General features: G+C 36.2%; 2 protein-coding genes and 1 pseudogene across 17 annotated transcripts; 2 read left to right on the top strand and 1 right to left on the bottom strand.

Moving 5' to 3' along the window:
* Window positions 1–268: 268 nt before the first annotated feature.
* LOC105636052 (oligopeptide transporter 4) lies at window positions 269–7,337 on the top strand. The gene is made up of 6 exons (XM_089722319.1): window positions 269–1,043; window positions 1,799–1,896; window positions 4,430–4,999; window positions 5,163–5,415; window positions 5,713–5,895; window positions 6,545–7,337. Exons 1-6 carry the CDS (start codon window positions 492–494, stop codon window positions 7,157–7,159), a joined length of 2,271 nt encoding a protein of 756 aa, XP_089578445.1. The 5' UTR covers window positions 269–491; the 3' UTR covers window positions 7,160–7,337.
* On the bottom strand, window positions 6,251–17,884 carry LOC119371338 (uncharacterized). Of its 16 annotated transcripts, none has more exons than XM_089722324.1 (12): window positions 17,744–17,884; window positions 17,434–17,577; window positions 17,162–17,344; window positions 15,691–16,013; window positions 15,509–15,610; window positions 15,241–15,400; window positions 14,953–15,132; window positions 8,509–8,643; window positions 8,200–8,282; window positions 7,746–7,860; window positions 7,551–7,650; window positions 6,251–7,185 (listed from the first exon to the last, which is right to left on the bottom strand). In XM_089722324.1, exons 4-11 carry the CDS (start codon window positions 15,969–15,971, stop codon window positions 7,561–7,563), a joined length of 1,146 nt encoding a protein of 381 aa, XP_089578450.1. In that variant the 5' UTR covers window positions 15,972–16,013; window positions 17,162–17,344; window positions 17,434–17,577; window positions 17,744–17,884; the 3' UTR covers window positions 6,251–7,185; window positions 7,551–7,560. The 16 variants fall into 16 exon arrangements, with proteins under 16 accessions (XP_089578450.1, XP_089578451.1, XP_089578452.1 ...); XM_089722325.1 differs by having other exon boundaries at window positions 17,162–17,337; XM_089722326.1 differs by having other exon boundaries at window positions 17,162–17,328.
* Window positions 17,885–17,953: 69 nt separating this feature from the next.
* Window positions 17,954–20,723, top strand: LOC149495352 (receptor-like protein kinase FERONIA pseudogene; annotated as a pseudogene).

Here is a 20,723-nt window from a genome sequence, read left to right as displayed (position 1 = left end):
TATTTAATTTTATACAAATCAAAATACATAATTTTAATTAATAAATTGTTGATTGAAGTGATAAGCGAATCGATCATTATAATTCACTTTGCTGTGAAGATAAAAAATTATAAGAACAAAAAATCTTTACGCTATATGACCCGTTAGGAATTAAACCTATTGCTTATATAAAAAAAAAAATCATAGCTATAATTGAGATTTTATAAAGGGTGAGGTAAGCCACTTGCTTCTCACTTTGAGCCTACAAATCTTAAATAAAATCTTTCCCATCCTAAAAAGCAATGTTTGATATTTCCACTTGTTTTGATTTATTTAGTCCCATAAATCAAACCATCTTAATCCCTCCGTCATGTGACTTTCCCCTAGCTGGCAAAACTACTTGACTTAAAAAGCTCTCTCAATACTCTTTTTCTTCCTATTCACATAACATGCAATAAAAAGCCTACACCTTCCTCCTCCTCCTACTACCAAAGCCTCTACCAATCTTGCCAATGGGAACTCTGGAAGTAGAAACACCTTACTTCGCCGCTGCCGCCACCAATGTCACGAAACTCTCCGACCCAGAAAAACCCATCAGTGGCGTTGAAGAAGACGACGACGTTTCACCTATTGAGGAGGTCCGCCTAACTGTTACTAACACCGATGACCCAACCTTGCCTGTTTGGACCTTCAGGATGTGGTTTTTGGGCTTACTATCATGTGGGCTTCTTTCTTTTCTAAATCAGTTCTTTTCTTACAGAACGGAGCCTCTTGTAATTACACAAATTACAGTTCAAGTGGCCACACTTCCTGTTGGCCATTTCTTGGCTGCTGTACTTCCTAAGACTCAGTTTCGGATCCCTGGTTTCGGGTCAAGAAACTTTTCTTTAAACCCGGGTCCGTTTAATATGAAGGAGCATGTGCTTATTTCCATTTTTGCTAATGCTGGAAGTGCTTTTGGAAATGGATCTGCTTATGCTGTTGGTATTGTTACTATTATTAAAGCGTTCTATAAAAGGAAAATCTCTTTCTTGGCTAGTTGGATTCTCATCATCACTACCCAGGTAATGACAAGTGGTGTTTCTTGATTTTCTTGTTTCCTGGAAGCAAAAAAAGTTTATTGCTTTTCCTTTTCTTGTTTTAACAAGTAAAGAAACGAGATTATTTTGTCAATATTAGGTTGGAATTGAATCCTTATCTCTCATTTCTTTCTCTTTCTTCTTCCTTTTTCTTTAGTTTCAAGAGAAGAAAATTATACTAATATCTTTGCCTATTTCTTGGAGCTTATCATTGCTCTTTTGCTTAGGGAGATTGAAGTAATACTTTTTGCTTTTTCAATGAAGTTATAATTGTTTCTTGATAATGGAACTACAAAAAATAAAATGGGACAGTCTTATCCTTCTGGAATAATGCTTAATGTGGCCTTCAATCTAATATTAATATATAATATATTTAAAATTGAGTTTTAAAATGATTTTAATTGGAATTTTAATCAAAATAATAATCTATTTTTCGTTTGAAATAATTATATTAACCAGGTTTTTTTATTTGAAGTCAGAAAAAACATTACTTGTTTTTTTTATTATTTGTCTCTCATAGAGAGGGACACACTAAAAGACAGGCTAAAGATAAACTCGATTTTTGATAAATTATATATCAAAGAAGCAAATTATAAATTATTTCTACTTTTTTAATAGTATTTTAAAAGTGGAATTTGATTCGTTAAATTATTGTAACACACAGTTTAGTGAGATGATTTGGTTACTAATTTATAATTAAGTGAAGAAATAATAATTGGAGGTGGGTGGATGAACTGTAGGTACTTGGATACGGTTGGGCAGGGCTTCTGAGGAAATATGTAGTGGAGCCTGCACATATGTGGTGGCCAAGTACTTTGGTTCAAGTTTCTCTCTTCAGGTATGCCTCTCTTTCTTCTTTTCACTCTTTTTTAATTATCATTGTCTTTCTACTTGCACGCCAATGATAAATTATAGTGGCATTATATTTTTTTCTAAAACAATCCCACGTTAAAATCTACTTTAATTAAAAAAAGTAGCGGCGAAATGAAAACGGGATGGGTATCCGTAAAATTTTAACTATTTATATTTATATTCATTTAAAATTTATTATTTTTATTTGTTTATCCATTTATGTACCTGTATTTAAACCGGCTAAAATTTTTGCTATCCGAATCCGTCTAAAACTCATTTAAAATACTATTATACGAGTAGAGTACCCGCGAACCTTAACTATCTAAATCTAAATTTATTTAAAATATAATTTTTATTAATAATGGATAAAATATCTATAAATACCCATTAGCAGATAATGGTTACCCAAAAATATATACCTATATTAATTACTGATAGTAATTTTACTGTTCAATTCGTAATAAATTTATGTATAACTGTCCAAATCCTTTATAAATGGATTGAAGCGGGATACCCTAAATAGCCGCACAGCCTGCATCCCTATGGAACCAAGATTCAATATTCCAAATTGAAGGGGACAAATCATAAATTTTTAGTACCAATTTCTAGAGTAAATTTGAAAATTTTTTTTGTGGTAGGGGACGATGTCATGATGATGTAATAATAATAATATTAATAAAAGATCAATTTTAGAAAATGATAAAGAGAATCATTGTGTGACCATAAACTAGTGGCTAGAGACAAAAGAGTTGTCAATTTTGTTTTGCTTATTTATCTTTGAAGGCATTTGGATAAAGTCAGTCAGCTAGAATCTTCTGACAGGCCAGTGGTCAGCAATAGCTGATTATCTGTTCATTGAAACGCGATTCTAGAAATAAGAACAAACAAGTCATTCCAAAATTACTCACAGTCTCGTTTGGCACTTACTGAAGAACAAAAATAAAAGGATGATAAATGCATTCTCCCTCACTAAAATTTGTAAAAAATAAATAAAAATAAAAATTGGAGTTGTATGTATCAACAATTCGGTTCGGTTCAGTTTAAAAATAACTGTAAATTGAAAGCAAATGCAATAAAATTCCATTTTTCATGGTTTTTTTTGAAGAATCACCTAATAAGCAGTACAAAGTCTCTAGCAATTAAAGCCTATAGTGGCAGATTGAGAAACACTTTTCTAATATGGAACTGGAACGGCCCGGTTTCAAGCTGAATCAGGTCTGATTAGAGTCTGAACCGGCCTGGTGGCAATGGTTTAGTAACGGATACAAAGCTGCAACAAAGTCAGGATCAAACAACAATAAAAAAGAAATAAGAATTGTTTTTTTATTTTCCAATTGTTTAATTAAAAATAAATAAAAGAGAGAGGTGGAATTGAGACAAGTCACAGTCTATGAACTGAAGCACCGAAACCAGCAATCAAAGTCAAGGCTGATATCATGTGAATAATTACATAAGGAACTTTTCAAAGTTAAATCAACTGTGTGATACTTTCGCAGCTCAGCATGAGAATATATAAACATTTTTAAATCAGATTTTTTCTTGATGGGTAAAATTGTCTTTAGCTGGGTATTAGGTTTGATGGTGAAAGGAAGATCAAATTTGGTGGGGCCCGCTTGTCAATATAATTGAGTTGCTTAAGCTACCTGTTATAAAAATAAATAAAAAAATAAATAAACAAGTAAAAACAAAGTGCGTGGGACATAAAATTTCCTTCCTTAAATGCATAAACCATCGTGTGGGAGTGGGACCCAGTTGATTGTGATAAGCCTCATCCCACAAGATTGCATAAAATGAGTACCTTATTTATTAATTAATTAATTTTAGATTTGAGATAATCCTGATTTAATAAAGCCCTCAAAATATGAAAAATATGATTATCACCATAATTTTTGTATATTTTTTTTAAAATATTATCTCCCCGCCCCAACAAAAAAAAAAAAATGCAAAATTTTGTTTTCTCACATATATTTTATAAATTCTCTTAAAGGAAATATAAGTTTGACCACTAAATTCTCTAGAATTTTATTTGTTATTCATATATTTCATGTATATTTTTAAAATTATAATTATAATACACCAATTTTGGAAATTTGTTCATATTTCCCCCTCTTTTTTTAGTTCTACTTTTTTGTCCTTATTCTTGGCCTCCCATTTTTTCAAGTCTAGTTTCAACCTAGCCTTCCCCTTCAACAGTGATGGATTTACCAAAAAGAAAGCTTTTCTTTTCTTTTCTTTTTTCCCCTCTCAATGTAATCAGGCTAGTGCATTCCATATATTAAAAGAATGACAACCATCACTCACCTTGGACAAACAGAGGGATGTTTCAAACTACCTAATCATTTACTTCTGTGTACCTTTCTTGCTGCTATTTCTATTCAAACTTAACAAAACTGAATTCACTTTGATATATTCAATTTGCAGGTATGTTTCCAGCACTTGGCTAGCACCTATAACAGATAATGTAATTAGACAATGCACATGAGCCAATGTTTTACATAAAGTCTGGTATAATTTTGCAGGGCTTTACATGAGAAAGACGATAGAGATCAACGCATGACACGAGCCAAGTTCTTCCTAATTGCACTTATATGCAGCTTTTCCTGGTATTTAGTTCCAGGGTACCTATTCACAACACTTACAAGCATTTCTTGGCTCTGCTGGGTGTTTTCAAAGTCAGTAACAGCACAGCAACTAGGCTCAGGCATGAGAGGCCTTGGACTTGGAGCAGTGACGCTTGACTGGAGTGCAGTCGCTTCCTTCTTGTTCAGCCCCCTCATTAGCCCTTTCTTTGCCATTGTCAACGTTTTTGTGGGATATGTGTTGATAATGTACATTGCCATTCCCATTGCTTACTGGGGCCTAGACTTGTACAATGCACACAGATTTCCAATATTCTCTTCACATTTGTTTACAGCTCAAGGAAACAAGTATGATATACCAGCTATAGTTAATGACAAATTCGAGCTAGACCTACCGAAGTATGAGGAGCAAGGAAAAATTCATTTAAGCATGTTTTTTGCTCTGACTTATGGCTTTGGTTTTGCGACCATTGCATCGACTCTTACCCATGTGGCTTTCTTCTACGGAAGGTAATCTTTTACTCATAAAATCATTAGTTGAGTTTTTTCATTTCAATTTCCCCACAAGAGAGCTCTTAGAAGCTTTTTCAGCTTTCTTCAATATGTTTTTCATTGATATGTTATCAACTGGAAATTTGTATCTGCATAGTATCATGTTCTGATGTATCCACAGGGAGATCTATGCAACATATCGTGCTTCTTACAAAGAAAAGGAGGATATCCACACCAGATTGATGAAAAGATACAAGGACATTCCTTCCTGGTGGTTTCACTTGTTATTGGCTGTGACACTCGCAGTTGCTCTTGTTCTCTGCTTAGTCTTGAATGATCAGGTTCAAATGCCATGGTGGGGACTCGTCTTTGCCAGTGCTATGGCTTTCTTCTTCACACTCCCAATCAGCATTATAACTGCAACAACAAACCAGGTAATTTATTGAACTTTTACCCTAATTTGGAAATCTAAATCTGAAAAAAGTTAAAAGATTAAAAAAAAAAAAATTCCTATACTGCACGGTCTCTCAGAAGTTCTCATGCATTCTACCGAAGGATAAGGTGCTGCTATGTAATGGGTTTTGGCATGCAATGTTGGTACCAGCAGTGAAGAACCTCTTGTTTGAGAACTTTGGCCTCAGTTCAATGCATATAGTGGCCATTCTCTTCCCAATTTCATTCTCTACACAAACTTTTGTTTCATCACTAACAATCTGATAATTCATGTATAGACACCAGGGTTAAACATAATCACGGAGTATGTTATGGGTATCATATATCCAGGAAGACCAATAGCCAATGTATGCTTCAAAACCTATGGTTATATGAGCATGGCGCAGGCTGTCTCCTTCCTCAACGATTTCAAGCTAGGACACTACATGAAGATCCCTCCAAGATCAATGTTCTTGGTTCAGGTACATTTTTCCTCTTGCCAATCTTGTATCAAAAGCACGCAAAAAATAAAAGGGCAAAATCTGTGGAATCCAGTTCAATGTTGTAATTGATTAAACATTTGTTAGAAACTATTCTACCCGAATGACCTTGAACAATTTAAAGTGTGATATTTACAGTATTGAAAAGACAAACCCTTGATTTTATCTACTTCTGCTTCTTCTTCAGGAGAATAGCAGATAGGGTAACTCTTACTATGTCAATCGGAATCATCTCTAACAATATTCACTGTACAAATGTCATGCTTTCTTCCACATTTTAAACCCTGCAATTGATATGCATAATTTTCCTCCCATGCTGATGATGGAAATTCAAATCTTACAGTAGAATGTAAAATGCTGCATTTTATAACAAGATTATGCTAAAATTCATATATAGCCAGAGCATCCCACGTCTCAGAATGAGTTTCACCAAAATATTTTGCAAGGAAATCGTCTAATCATGGATTTTGGGCATCCTCAATCATTTGGTGATAAGACTTCTAATTTAACAACGCAAACAATCAACAGCAGCAAATACTTTTTATTGTTTGGTTTTACACTGAATCTACCGCTTCGAGTTACAATCGCTAACATTCTATTTCTATGTTTCTTTTCCCATGGAAATGTGTAGTTCATTGGAACAATACTCGCTGGAACAATCAATCTTGCAGTGGCATGGTGGCTGCTGAACTCCATTCATAACATATGTCAGGATGATCTGCTTCCGCCCAACAGTCCTTGGACATGTCCAGGTGATCGAGTCTTCTTTGATGCATCTGTCATATGGGGTTTGGTGGGACCTAAACGGATCTTTGGAAGTCTTGGAAACTATCAAGCCATGAATTGGTTCTTCCTTGGAGGTGCAGTGGGACCAGTTATAGTTTGGGTGTTGCACAAATCATTCCCCAAGCAATCTTGGATTCCCCTGATTAACCTGCCAGTTCTTCTTGGATCAACTGGAAGTATGCCTCCAGCAACAGCAGTAAACTACAATTCCTGGATCATTGTAGGAACAATTTTCAATTTCTTCGTCTTCCGCTACCGGAAGCAGTGGTGGCAGAGGTATAATTACATTCTTTCAGCAGCACTGGATGCAGGGGTGGCCTTCATGGCAGTTTTATTATACTTTTCAGTGGGTATGGAAAATAGAAGTTTAAATTGGTGGGGCACAGAAGGCGAACACTGTGATTTAGCAACCTGTCCAACAGCCAAGGGAATAGTGGTTGATGGTTGTCCAGTGAACTAATTGTATTCTTCTTCTATTGCACGTTTCTGTTTAAAGTTAAAGTGTTGCATAGTATAGAATTAGAATATGAGAAAAAAGTATAATCAAATATCAAACTTCAGGAATGGAGCAATTGTGACAACTCAAGGCTTTATATGAATTATAATTTCTACTGTAAAAATTTAGCTTCTTATATAAAGCACAAGTCTATTACAAAATAGATTGTAATCCAGGGAACATGATTCAAGTTTGAAGTCCTAACGATAGAAAGGTCTTAATTCAGATTGAGTTTCTTGACTCATCAACCGACATGCAAACCCATTACACCATGCTTTGATGGCAGTGAATAACTTGCTCGCACAAGAGTCCACTAACATAATGATTAGAGCATTTTAACAATAATGCTTCATACCTTGATCTAATCATGATAGTTTATTTGAGAGCCACTGATTGTACTCATCCATCCGTATGATGAAGGAGCTGGAACTCAGTGAGCCACCTCCACCATATGCCTTCACATTCAGAAAGTTAAATGGAATTCACTTGAGGATTCAGCCAAATAATCAGAATAAACAGTTGAAATTTCATCGTTTTTCAAGGTGCATACCTTTGCAATTTCCGAGGTATCAGTAGCAGTATCTGCACTCCTCAAGCACATTTTAAGATTATTTCGTTGCATGTAGATAACAGCTCCTATGGGCCTGATAAAATTGACGTATACACTTATAGTGTTGGGCAGTTGTAACTAAGTTAGCAATAAGCTCAATATACTATAATGAAAATCATAATGGGAAAATGATAGACTTTGATAGCAAACCTAATGCAACAGTTAGCGAGACACTGTGTGATAAAGCAGCAAGATTATGAGAATTTAAACATGAAAAAATCACACATACAAAATCAAGTCTGCCGACCAAAAACATATTAGAATTTAAGTCAGCTCTATGTTAAATGAAAAACTGCCCCAATATCCCTACAACTACAATCAATGGGAATTTCGAAACAATACTATGACTGACAACTAAGAGAGAATTTTGGTCTAGATATCAAAAACACATTACCTTAGACCAGCTGCAGCACTTTTTACGCTAAGCTGCCTGCCAATTTCATCAGCTAAGTTGGAATAGCCATCTGCTCTAACTCCCTGTAATCAAGGAACAGGACTAATAAGATCACATAGAAGTTAACACCAGGAAGAAACTGTAGGTCAGGTTTAGAAACTCGAGGACAGAAAGAGAGAAAAGTGATGGAATACATCAAATGTTAGGTTAAAAATAGAATAAGAAGAAGAAGAAATGTTGGGGCATGGTTCAATGGTAATCAGGAAAGATTACTGCAAAAGATGATTTGAGAATAGAGATTTATAATACCAGGCACTCCCCATAAAATCCTCTACCCAGTCGAACTTTAAAAGCTTTATCCAGCAACTTGCTTGCAGAACTCTGACGAGAGGAAAAATAAGAATTTCCCTTGGCGATTAAATCGGAGGAACTTATCTCCAGTAACTACTAAATGGAAATTTAAAGAAACTTTAGTTATGATTAATATATTGGAAATGATGAAGAAATATGAAGAGAGGATGTTTCAGTTTTTTTTTTTATATATATATATTTATTTTAAACATCTTCTAGAAATATTCAAGCTTTCAAGCAATTGCAATAAATAATACACTGTTTGTAACTCAAATTTTGACATTTAAAGCATACTTCCATTCTTCTGTTCAGTCAAAATTAAATGACTAAACTAACTGCTGTTCACTTTAGGGCTTCTGTTTGATCCAGCTTAAAGAAAAATGTTAAAGGAACGTCCTAAAAGATTGTCAATAAAATTTGATCAAGAAATAGATCTCACAAATAAAAGTTATCCAACTAGTTATCCAATGATGCAATTCCTTATAAACTGTACTCCACATCGAATTCTCTTTATGACATTCATTAGGCAGTATTATAGATAGTACAACAGTCTACCCTCGCCAATAACTAGATACCCTAGGAACAAATTATAGAACATACCTTCATGAATCAAGCAACAACTAATTTCCCACAGAAGATGATGCAGGAGCAATCCTAGTCCTAATTGGATTCCTAGCACAACTAGGATTTTATTTAATTTACTGTTTTATTTCAGATTTGCATTAGTTTTCCGTTTCCTTATTTGATTAGGATTTACTATTTTATCATTGAATAGGAATAGAGTTTTAATTCTTTCTTTAATTAGGATTCCTAATCTAGTTAGGATTTATCACTATAAATAGACAGCACTAGTAGCATTGTAAATCATCTTATTTTCCTCATAATTTTAATTCAAAGGTTATAAACCTAATTATTTACTGTTCCACCTACAATCAACCCTATTCTAGCTTACTTGTTAAAAACTGACAGCCCTACATCTTCCCCTGCGTCAACTGGTATCAGAGCACAAAAACAGATCCTAGGATTCTTTTTTTTGTCTGAATTAAAGCATGGTTGGAAGAGGCAGAGGCAGAGGCAGAGGCAATCAGCCCCAACAAGATGAAATAGCTGAGATGCGGCGAATGATTGAGGATTTGACCCGGGCTGTACAAGCCTTGCAGCGTCAGGAACCCGTGGAAGCCCGAATGGAGACTCCGGAAGGCAACCACCAAAACCTTGATTTTCAAGAAGCTCTTGAGAGTGAAGAGGAAGTCGAGGACGTAAACCCCTTTCATGAAGCTGGACCTGCAAACCCAGCAGCACGAGGCAGATTGGAAGAGCGTTTACTTCATGCTCTTGATTTAAATAGTGGAGGAGTTAAAATTGAAGTTGCTGATTTTTATGGAAAATCGCATGCCGAAGACTATTTAGATTGGGAAACTAGTTTAGAAAATTATTTTGAATGGAAACCAATGGTTGAAACCCGAAAAGTGCTTTTTGTAAAGCTTAAATTAAAGAGTACTGCACTTCAATGGTGGAAGAGAGTTGAGGAGCAGCGTGCACGACAAGGAAAGCTTAAAATCAGCACGTGGGAGCACATGAAAACTAAGCTAAGGAAGCAATTTTTAGCAGCTGATTACGCAATGGAACTATATGAAAGGTTCCACTGCTTGAAACAAAATAGCATGTCTGTTGAAGAGTACACTGCAGAATTTAATAATTTGTCCATTCGAGTTGGAATATCTGAAAGTAATGAACAAATTACCTCTCGCTACCTTGCTGGTTTGAATCAGTCCCTTAGAGATGAAATGGGCATAGTCCGATTACACAATCTTGAAGATGCTCGCCAATATGCCTTAGCAGCTGAAAAGCGAGTTTCTCGTTACGGTGCTAGAAGGCCCATAAACAGAAGCAATTTGCAAAACAATTTCGGACCTGCAAGAGGGATTCAAACAACTCAACGAAGCGGGAAAGAGGCTGCCGCTACTAATAAATACAATGAAGAGACAGCCTGTGTTGACGGGAACGGTAAAGGGAAAGGTATTGTACCTTATGGTCGACAAAACAATTCTGGTTCGTCTACAAGGAGAGGCAACAATTCTCAAGTTCGTTGTTTTACTTGTGGAGAAAAGGGACATACTTCATTCATCTGTCCACAAAGGAGGGTGAATTTAGCCGAGTATGATGAAGACCAAGGCCCTATTTTTGATGAATATGATGAGGAAGTAGAAGAAATTGATGTTCATCCAGCTCAAGGTGAGTCTTTAGTTGTTCGAACAGTCATGACAGCCATGAACAAAGAAGGAAAAGAAGATTGGAGGAGGCGTAGCATTTTCCGTACACGTGTTATTTGTGAAGGCAAAGTGTGTAATTTAGTCATTGATGGAGGAAGTATGGAAAATATAATATCAAAGGAGGCCGTAGAAAAATTAAAGCTTCCTACAACAAAACATCCTCATCCATACAAAGTAGGTTGGTTGAAGAAAGGACATGAGATACCAGTAACATCTCAATGCTTAGTGCAATTCACAATGGGAGATGACTTGGTAGATGAAGCATTATGTGATGTAGTACCAATGGATGTTGGGCATATTCTAGTGGGACGACCTTGGTTGTATGATCATGATATGGACCACAAGACAAGGCCTAATACTTATTCGTTCTACAAGGACAACAAGAAGTACACTTTGCATCCTCTCAAGGAAGAAACAAGGCAAACAGCAAATAAAGGAGCTGCAACTAGTAAATTAAATGGGCTTGTAAGTGTTAAAGAATTTGCAGCTGCGCATAGTGAGGTGGGAGTCACATATGCCTTAGTGAGCAAACTAATAGGAGCTGACCAGGTTGAAAAATCAGTTGAATATTCCTTTGAAATTCAACGATTATTGCAGGAATTCAAGGAGCTGATTAATGAAGATGTACCGAAAAGCTTGCCACCATTAAGAAGCATCCAACATGCTATTGATTTGGTACCAGGAGCAGCTTTACCAAATCTGCCTGCATACCGAATGCCTCCTTTACAGCGGGCTGAAATAGAAAGACAGGTTAAGGAATTATTGGAAAAAGGTCTGGTGCGTGAAAGTAAAAGTCCATGTGCTTGCCCAGCCTTATTAACACCAAAGAAAGACGGTTCTTGGAGAATGTGTGTAGATAGTCGTGCTATAAACAAGATTACAATTAAATATCGCTTTCCAATACCAAGATTGGAGGATATGCTTGATCAACTAGCGGGTTCTAAAGTGTTCTCCAAAATTGACTTGAAAAGTGGATATCACCAAATTAGAATGAGGGATGGTGATGAATGGAAAACAGCTTTTAAGACACCAGATGGGTTATTTGAATGGTTAGTAATGCCATTTGGCCTTTCTAATGCACCAAGCACATTCATGAGAGTCATGACAGATGTACTCAAACCTTTCTTGAATTCTTTCGTTGTGGTATATTTCGATGACATTTTGATTTATAGCCGCACCGAGGAAGATCATTTAAAACACTTGCGACAAGTGTTAGAAGTACTTCGTCAAGAGCAGCTGCACATAAACCTAAAAAAATGCAGTTTCCTGCAACCAGAAGTGGTATTCCTGGGATACATTGTGTCCGCTGAAGGATTAAAACCAGATCCAGAAAAGGTTCGTGCAATTACTGAATGGCCAGCACCACAATCCATCAAAGAAGTTAGAAGCTTTCATGGTTTGGCCTCTTTCTATAGGAGATTTATCCAAAATTTCAGCTCAATTATGAGTCCTATAATTGAATCTATGAAAGAAGAAAAGTTTGAGTGGACAAATTCTGCACAAAAGGCATTTGAAAGAATCAAGTTTTTGATGACTAGAGCACCTGTTCTTGCACTTCCAGATTTTGAGAAATTATTTATTGTCGAATGTGATGCTTCACATGAAGGGATTGGAGCTGTTCTTAGCCAAGAGGGCAGACCTCTTGAGTTTTTTAGTGAAAAGTTGTCTGAAGCTAAGAAGCATTACTCAACTTATGATCTAGAGTTCTATGCCTTGGTAAGAGCTATTCGACATTGGCAACATTACTTAGCTTATCGTGAGTTTGTGGTTTTTTCTGATCATCAGGCCTTGAGGTATCTAAAATCTCAGAATAAACTCAACAATCGACATGCTAAGTGGAGTTCTTTCCTTGATGAATTTAATTTCTCACTAAAGTATAAATCCGGTCAATCTAATATTGTGGCTGATGCATTGAGTAGAAGATCCCTAATTTTGTCAATTTTGAGCACTCAAATTACTGGTTTTGAAGAACTGAAAAACCAGTATGATTCAGATTCATGTTTTGGCAAGATAAAGGCTGATTTACTGCATTCTTCAGAAGCTGAAAGTCTGCCATACCGATTGCAAGATGGTTATTTATTCAAAGGGAATAAGCTATGCATTCCTGAAGGATCTTTAAGGGAACAAATCATTAGAGAACTTCATGGAAATGGTTTGGGAGGACACTTTGGTAGAGACAAGACTTTTGCGATTGTTTCTGACCGTTATTATTGGCCAAAGATGGAAAAAGATGTGAGAAAATTGGTGGAACGATGTCCAGCCTGTTTACTCGGGAAGGGAAGCACGCAAAATACAGGATTATATACTCCTTTACCCGAGCCAGATGCACCTTGGGTTCACTTGAGTATGGATTTTGTTTTGGGACTTCCAAAGACAGCAAAGGGATTTGATTCTATATTTGTTGTAGTGGATCGTTTCTCTAAAATGGCTCATTTTATCCCATGTTTCAAGACTTCTAATGCAGTTCATATTGCTGAGTTATTTTTTCGAGAGATCGTGAGACTACATGGTGTTCCGACTTCTATTGTTTCCGATAGAGATGTAAAGTTTATGGGGCACTTTTGGAGGACTTTATGGAGAAAATTTGGAACTGAATTGAAATATTCTAGTACTTGCCATCCACAAACAGACGGTCAGACGGAAGTTGTCAATCGTAGTTTGGGAAATCTATTAAGATGTCTCGTTGGGAGCAATACAAAGACATGGGATCTAGTTATTCCCCAAGCTGAATTCGCATATAACAACTCAGTCAATCGAAGTATTAAGAAGACTCCTTTTGAGGCTGCTTATGGACTTAAACCTCAGAATGTACTCGATTTGGTGCCCTTGCCCCAAGAGGCTAGAGTAAGTGCTGAAGGGGAATTGTTTGCTGATCACATCAGGAAAATTCATACAGAAGTGAAAGCTGCCTTAAAAGACAGCAATGCATCATATGCCTATACAGCCAACCAGCATCGGCGCGTACAAGAATTTGAAGAAGGCGATCAGGTTCTCATCCACTTAAGACAAGAACGTTTCCCTAAAGGAACTTATCATAAGCTGAAATCTAGAAGGTTTGGACCTTGTAAGGTGTTGAAGAAGATCAGTTCCAATGCCTATGTAATTGATCTTCCATCTGATTTACAAATCAGCCCAATTTTTAATGTTTCAGACTTGTATCCTTTTCATGGATTTGATGGAGTGCCATCCTCCATTGAAGCACAAGTACAAGAGCTGCCAATTGCAAAGGCTGATGTTATTGAGGAAGTGTTGGATGTCAAGGAAGCTCGTTCTAGGCGTGGCAACCAATATAGACGATTTTTAGTTAAGTGGTTTGGAAAACCAGCAGGTGAAAGTACATGGATTTCTGAAGAAGAGCTAAAGCAAGTTGATCCAGCCATATATGCGGAATATATCAAGGCTTACTCGTCAGAGCCGAGTCTTTCTCAAACCCGGGGAGAATGATGCAGGAGCAATCCTAGTCCTAATTGGATTCCTAGCACAACTAGGATTTTATTTAATTTACTGTTTTATTTCAGATTTGCATTAGTTTTCCGTTTCCTTATTTGATTAGGATTTACTATTTTATCATTGAATAGGAATAGAGTTTTAATTCTTTCTTTAATTAGGATTCCTAATCTAGTTAGGATTTATCACTATAAATAGACAGCACTAGTAGCATTGTAAATCATCTTATTTTCCTCATAATTTTAATTCAAAGGTTATAAACCTAATTATTTACTGTTCCACCTACAATCAACCCTATTCTAGCTTACTTGTTAAAAACTGACAGCCCTACATCTTCCCCTGCGTCAGAAGATTTCCCGAAAACTAATGCATTCAGCCAATCACTTCCTACCTTTGATATTATAATCACTCAGAGTTACTCAGCCTCAATGCTAATTTCTAGATTCAAAAATCTAGCTTCATTAACAGCCGATGACTTGCGTGCTGATTATCTCCAAATTTTATTTTCTTTATTACCTCTACTTTCCATTAGCCAAGCCAACAAAAACTTTAACCTAACCATGCAACAAAGGATTGCAGTATCATACAAGCACACTTATACAAACATTTAAGATTCCCATTTAAATATATAACCACACACACACACAAAAATTAGAAAGGAAATATAGGGAATATTTCAAACCTTTTCAAACATATGTGGGTTAGTAACACAATTTATCTTTGAGCGCCATTCACTTAGTCCCATATTAAATGCTCCAATGTCTGGCAGACTCCATCGCCGAAGATCTACATCTTCAATGTGCTCAAGAACATCTTCAATCTGCACTTGTTCTTCTGGGTTTAATAATCTGGCAACTTCCCCCTTGTATTGATCAAGAGAAATGAACTATCACTTTAATATACACGTATTTTCCCCACTTAAAATGCCAAAAAACTAAAGCACAAAAGAAATAGTCTCTCTGCAACTTACATGTGAAGATTTCATATCCACAAGTTTGTTAGAAAAATATTCATATGCAGCTGTAGAACTACTCTTCTCAATATCAACATAAAATGTAATTTTCTGTTCACAGTCTTCGCTAGATGGAATATTTGAAAGTACTGATTTTCGGTGATCGAAACCTATTACCCTATAAATTAAAAACCCATTAAATTTAACTTCCATAGCACAACCTTCAGAAAACAAAATGAAACAATTGGTGCATTGCAGGACGAATTGATTAATACTGCTAGCTTACTCGCACATTGATTGTCGTGCAAGACTGGAAGCAAATCCAGGGGAGCCAAGAAAATCAAGCAAGTAACATCTTTCAAGTCCTTCAAAGTTTAAATCTTCAATCCTATAAGAAGCCATAAATTGGTACAAATTCAAAATCTATTCAAGTATATTTATAACATTTTCAAAGTGGCATTTGGTTACCTGAGAGGCTCAATGGAAGAAAAAGGCAAGATGAGGAAAGGAAGATTGAGGCGAGAGTGGAAGATACGAGCAAATGCAGCAGAAAAAGCACCGGAGAAAGAAGGGTAGTTGTACAAGACCATGTTTGGGACCTTCTCTTCTCTTGCTTTCGCAATTGCTTCTAGGGCAGCAACTGATCGAAATCCATGCGTTCCTAGTACAGTTTCCAGAATTGAAGCTTCCCTCAAGGTAACGAAAGGTGGCTTCCATCTCCATTTTCGAGAAAGCGTGGAGAGAGCCATCGAAGAACTGTCCAATAACTGGTGCTCAAAACGGTATTGTTGCTGCTGGTGCATACGATACGGAGGGGAATTGGTGAACTTTACTAGAGATATTTACATGGGCCGACCAGTAAGGCCCACACCAAGATTAATTAGTACATATAGGGCTCGAACCAGCCCAATTTCACTTTTAATTTCTTTTCCCTTTTATTTTTTTTTTATCGTTTAATTAAGACACTCCAAAGTCCATTTTATTTCTAGGCAAGTAATTTCCTTTCTTTTACTACATCAAAATTCTTCTTACAGTCTCATTGTTAGTAAAACTGTCACCAAAATTGTGGGATTGAGATAAATGTGTAGATTATATGTTCAATATAGTGATGTTCCATAATGGAATGTAAATTTTCAAATATTTTATGTAACTTGCTTTCAATAAATTTCAGTTATTTTTATTTATTAACGTCTAAAAATTATTTGTTTGCCTTTTGTCTTAAAAAAAGAAAAAAAAAAGACATTGGTGTAAATTGAGGTGGGTATGTGACAATCTTAAACTATGCGATTCCTTCTAGTAAATTGAGGTGGGTATGTGACATTAGTTCACCTTTATTATTATATATTATATTTATGCATGCTCTTCCTTGACATTCATGGCTTTATGTTCTATAAAATCATAATGCAGGACATATTGGTCTTCAAATTTTGTGGTCCTTGCAATTCTGCTGACTAAAAAGCATGAATAAGACTTGCTGCACCTAATATATGAGCCCAACCATATACCAAGTTTGTCCATAAAAAGTTTTTTAAAATATAATTACTATTGTATCCTTTTTTTATAGTGAATATCAGAAAATACACTCATTTAAACTAAAAAGCATGTTTTGATTGATTTAATATATGAATGAGTACATATATAACGAGTCAGTAAGTATTACCCAGAAAGCAAATATAGCTAACAATACTTGATATCCACTATGTAGTAGTTTGGTCAAATATAACTAAATGTAATCAATTGTCAAACATAATTAATTATGGGACAATGAACTCAATATATATTTCATTATCTGGGTTTTTTTCTCTTCTCATGTCACTTCAGGACTTGTATATTTGCAACGTTTCTAAGAAACTACATTTTTTTTTCCAAATGATAATAAATTGTCCAAGTCATCTATCAACCCTGAATATGTAGAAGAAGTGGTTCTAAAATTTCTCACCTTATCTTTACTCTCTGCATCCCACCACTAATTTTATCGACAGTCACTTCCTGATGAAGACTGCTCGAAGCCAGACTTTTCAAGTCCTCTGTTCTGTCTTTAGAAATTTGGTCTAAACCAAAAGAGAAGTGGAGTCATTTACACGCCAAACGTTTCATTTGGTAAACCTGAAAAAACTGTTTTCTTTTATGGAGAAAATAATAGAAAACTTAGCTTCATAGCTAGTGTAGAATGCACTAGGAAAAGGGTAAAGTTTATGTCAGCATGTTTACCAAACAAAGCCGTACCCATGGGAAGTATCAGAAACAATGTCAAAATCATACTCCAACACGTACGCATTCGCTTAGACCAGTAAGAGTCGTGCAGGATTCTTAGATGGGATCAGATCCAGATTCCTTCATTCATTGACTTAAAGTCTGCAAAATATTAGCCTCGTTTTATTCTACATAACAAAGTTCAAAAGCTAAAAGATTGGACAAAAATAGTGATAATAAGCAGAAACATCTATGCTTTTTCCATCTTGTTTCAGTCTCTCAAACGACATTGACATTTGTCTTTACCCATGAAATTTAGAGAACTTACATTGCAAGATCTTGAAGTGCTGACACTGCTTCGCAGTATAAGATATGAATTCCGGTAACCATAATTAACCATCTCACATGGTCTGGCTTATAAAGTCAAAGTTTGTCTTTTAAAGCAACACCCAAAAGGTACATAATTTTCCCCTCTTTTCTTTCTCTTCTTTGTGGGAAGGGAGGGTAAACTTGTGGATGATTTTAACGAGCTGAATTAATGGCTTATCACAGAAGTTCGAAACTACTTTCTAATCACATCCCTTGCTGCAAACCAATAATTAGTGTCCACCATCCAAAACCTGCTGTTTTATCCAAGAAGAGCAAACACACAAATAGAAATTCATTGTTTGCTACAATTATGTCTCTTAGTTTCTTGTTCTTTAACTATTGCATAACCCCATTCTCCGCCGATGAGCTACCTTATTATGTGCCTTCGGATAACATTGAAATGAATTGCTCCCCATTAGATCCATTATCTTATTTCGGATCAATCGCTGCCAATGAACGAAATCTTAATTTTTCAACTGTGTCCAGAGTATATGCCTTAGATCCTTCCAGCCATGAGAAACCAAAAATTTCTGCTTGCATCTTTACAAAACAGTTCACTTACCCATTTTCTGTTTCTACTGGCCCCAAGTTCGTTCGCCTTTACTTCAAACCAATCACATATACAGGTTTAGACATATCAAATGCAGTGTTTTCTGTCAACATTGGTCGATATACACTTCTAAGCACTTCTGAATCCTCTTATTCCAAACTCAACTCAGGTGCTGATTATGTTGTGAGAGAATTTTGTATCGACATAGATGGCCCAATATTAAATGTGACTTTCAACCCATCCTCAAAGATTTCAAGTTCTTATGCTTTCATAAACAAGATTGAAATTGTCTCCATGCCTTCAAAGCTTTATATTCAAGATCATGTTCCACTTCCCCTGCTAGGACATCCTTCTCATTTTTCTCTAGAGGACTATACAGCCCTTGAGACAATGTACAGGCTAAACATAGGAGGGGATTTGATCCCTCAACCAGAAGATAGCGGCATGTTTCGTGTCTGGACTGAGGACACTGATTATGTGATGAGTGGAGAAGGTGAGACAAGTAGAATTGAATCAAACGTTGAAATTGAGGCAAGCTCATTGGCACCAGTATATGCAGCTCCACTGCAAGTTTACACCTCTGCTAGGTCAATTTTAGATACTTCTACAAGTAACTATAGTGCAAGATGGTCGTTTCCTGTCGATTCTGGCTTCTATTACCTTGTTAGACTCCATTTCTGTGAGATTTCAAGTGTAATTCAGCAAAGAAGTCAAAGAGTTTTCAATATTTATATCAATAATCAAAGTGCTGAAAATCATGCTGATATTTTCGAATGGAGCCTTGGAGCAAGAATTCCCATTTACAAAGACTACATTATTGATTTTTCTAAACATGGTGAAGACACAAAGTATATATCAATTTCAATGAGCCCTAACAATGGCTCATTGGCAGGTCCAATTTTAAACGGTTTGGAAATTTTCAAGTTGTCTGACCTTTCAAACAATCTTGCAGGACCCCATCCATTTGGACTTGGGGTTGGAACTCCACCGCATCTAAGTTTTTCAAAGCTTTCAAGTGATATTATAGTTTATATACTTGCTCGTGTTCTAACGGGAAGCTTCCTAGTAACAACTTTTCTTGTCTACATTTTTCGATCAATTTCAACCTGTTTTATTCAACGTTTAAAAACTTCTAAGCAAGGGCAACCACCTGACCATTGCCGTGTCTTCTCAATTGGTGATATAAAGCTGGCAACAACCAATTTTTCAGATAGTCTAATCATTGGCACTGGTGGATTCGGAAGAGTTTACAAGGGGCCAATTGATGATGGCAACATTATTGTTGCTATAAAGCGTGCCAATCCAAGTTCAAACCAAGGTTTAAAAGAGTTCCAAACTGAAATTTCTATGCTTTCAAAGCTCAGACACTGCCACTTAGTATCTTTGATTGGATATTCCACAGAGAAAAATGAAATGATACTTGTTTATGATTATATGGCTCAAGGTACACTGCGTGATCACCTCTACAATACTCAGAAACCTCCACTCCCATGGAAGCAGAGGCTTAAGATTTGTATTGGAGCAGCACGAGGACTGCACTACCTGCACACGGGTGCAAACAACACAATCATCCACCGCGATATAAAGAGTACCAACATACTGTTAGATGACAAATGGGTAGCAAAGGTTTCAGATTTTGGGTTAGCAAAAGTAGGTCCAAGTACAATGGTGCTGTCTCAGACACACATTTCAACCATAGTAAAGGGCACCTTTGGTTACTTAGATCCTGAATATTATAGACGCCAAAAACTGACAGAAAAGTCTGATGTTTACTCATTTGGAGTGGTACTTTTTGAGACTTTATGTGCTAGGCCTGCTGTGATGCCAATGGGAGAAATTGAAGAGGAAGAATATGAGAAAGTAAATTTGGCAGAATGGGCATCAAATTGCTACCAAATGGGGACTCTTGATCAAATAATTGATCCATATTTGAAGGGAAAGATTGCCCCAGAATGCTTCAAGACTTTTACCAGTATAGCTAGGAAGTGTTTAGCAGATAGAGGAAGTGAAAGACCATCCATGGGAGATGTGCTTTGCAATTTGGAGCTTGCAATGCAGCAGCAGGATGCTGCCGATTTACCAGAGGACATGGCTCAAAAGGTGGCCAATGGGAGGATGAATGGTGACGTTACAATAAGTATTAATAACGAACAAGGCATTCACTTTTATAATTCAGATAAAACTCCAGGGGTGGAGTTTTCTGAGATCATGGTTCCCATGGGACGTTGAGGAGAGACTCATTGTCAACTGCGATGCCCAGTCCATTGAGCTAAACATCACTTATGTATGATACAGATATTAAGTGAATAGTCTACCTATGAATGTGTCTTCCTTTTCAATTCCTCATTCTTTATCAGCTAGCTAAATAAAAATTCCAACCTTATATGCA

This window comes from Jatropha curcas, chromosome 6 (genome assembly GCF_041381405.1).
Source record: "Jatropha curcas cultivar XTBG-Jc1 chromosome 6, XTBG_Jcur_1.0, whole genome shotgun sequence".
Lineage (NCBI taxonomy): Eukaryota > Viridiplantae > Streptophyta > Magnoliopsida > Malpighiales > Euphorbiaceae > Jatropha > Jatropha curcas.
The sequence above is the reverse complement of the archived record's forward strand: the minus strand, read 5'-3'. Positions and strand labels throughout refer to the sequence as shown.

Bases quoted from the DNA above. Each gene is read 5' to 3' on its own strand.
- LOC105636052 (XM_089722319.1), top strand. From the start codon at position 492: ATGGGAACTCTGGAAGTAGAAACACCTTACTTCGCCGCTGCCGCCACC. The intron at 5,000-5,162 runs GTAATCTTTTAC...ATGTATCCACAG, and splicing joins GTGGCTTTCTTCTACGGAAG to GGAGATCTATGCAACATATC. The intron at 5,896-6,544 runs GTACATTTTTCC...GGAAATGTGTAG, and splicing joins GATCAATGTTCTTGGTTCAG to TTCATTGGAACAATACTCGC.
- LOC119371338 (XM_089722334.1), bottom strand. From the start codon at position 15,971: ATGGCTCTCTCCACGCTTTCTCGAAAATGGAGATGGAAGCCACCTTTC. The intron at 8,283-8,508 runs GTATTATAAATC...CCTTGATTACAG, and splicing joins GATTTTATGGGGAGTGCCTG to GGAGTTAGAGCAGATGGCTA. The intron at 7,861-8,199 runs GTAATGTGTTTT...CAACACTATAAG, and splicing joins AGTGCTGCAGCTGGTCTAAG to TGTATACGTCAATTTTATCA.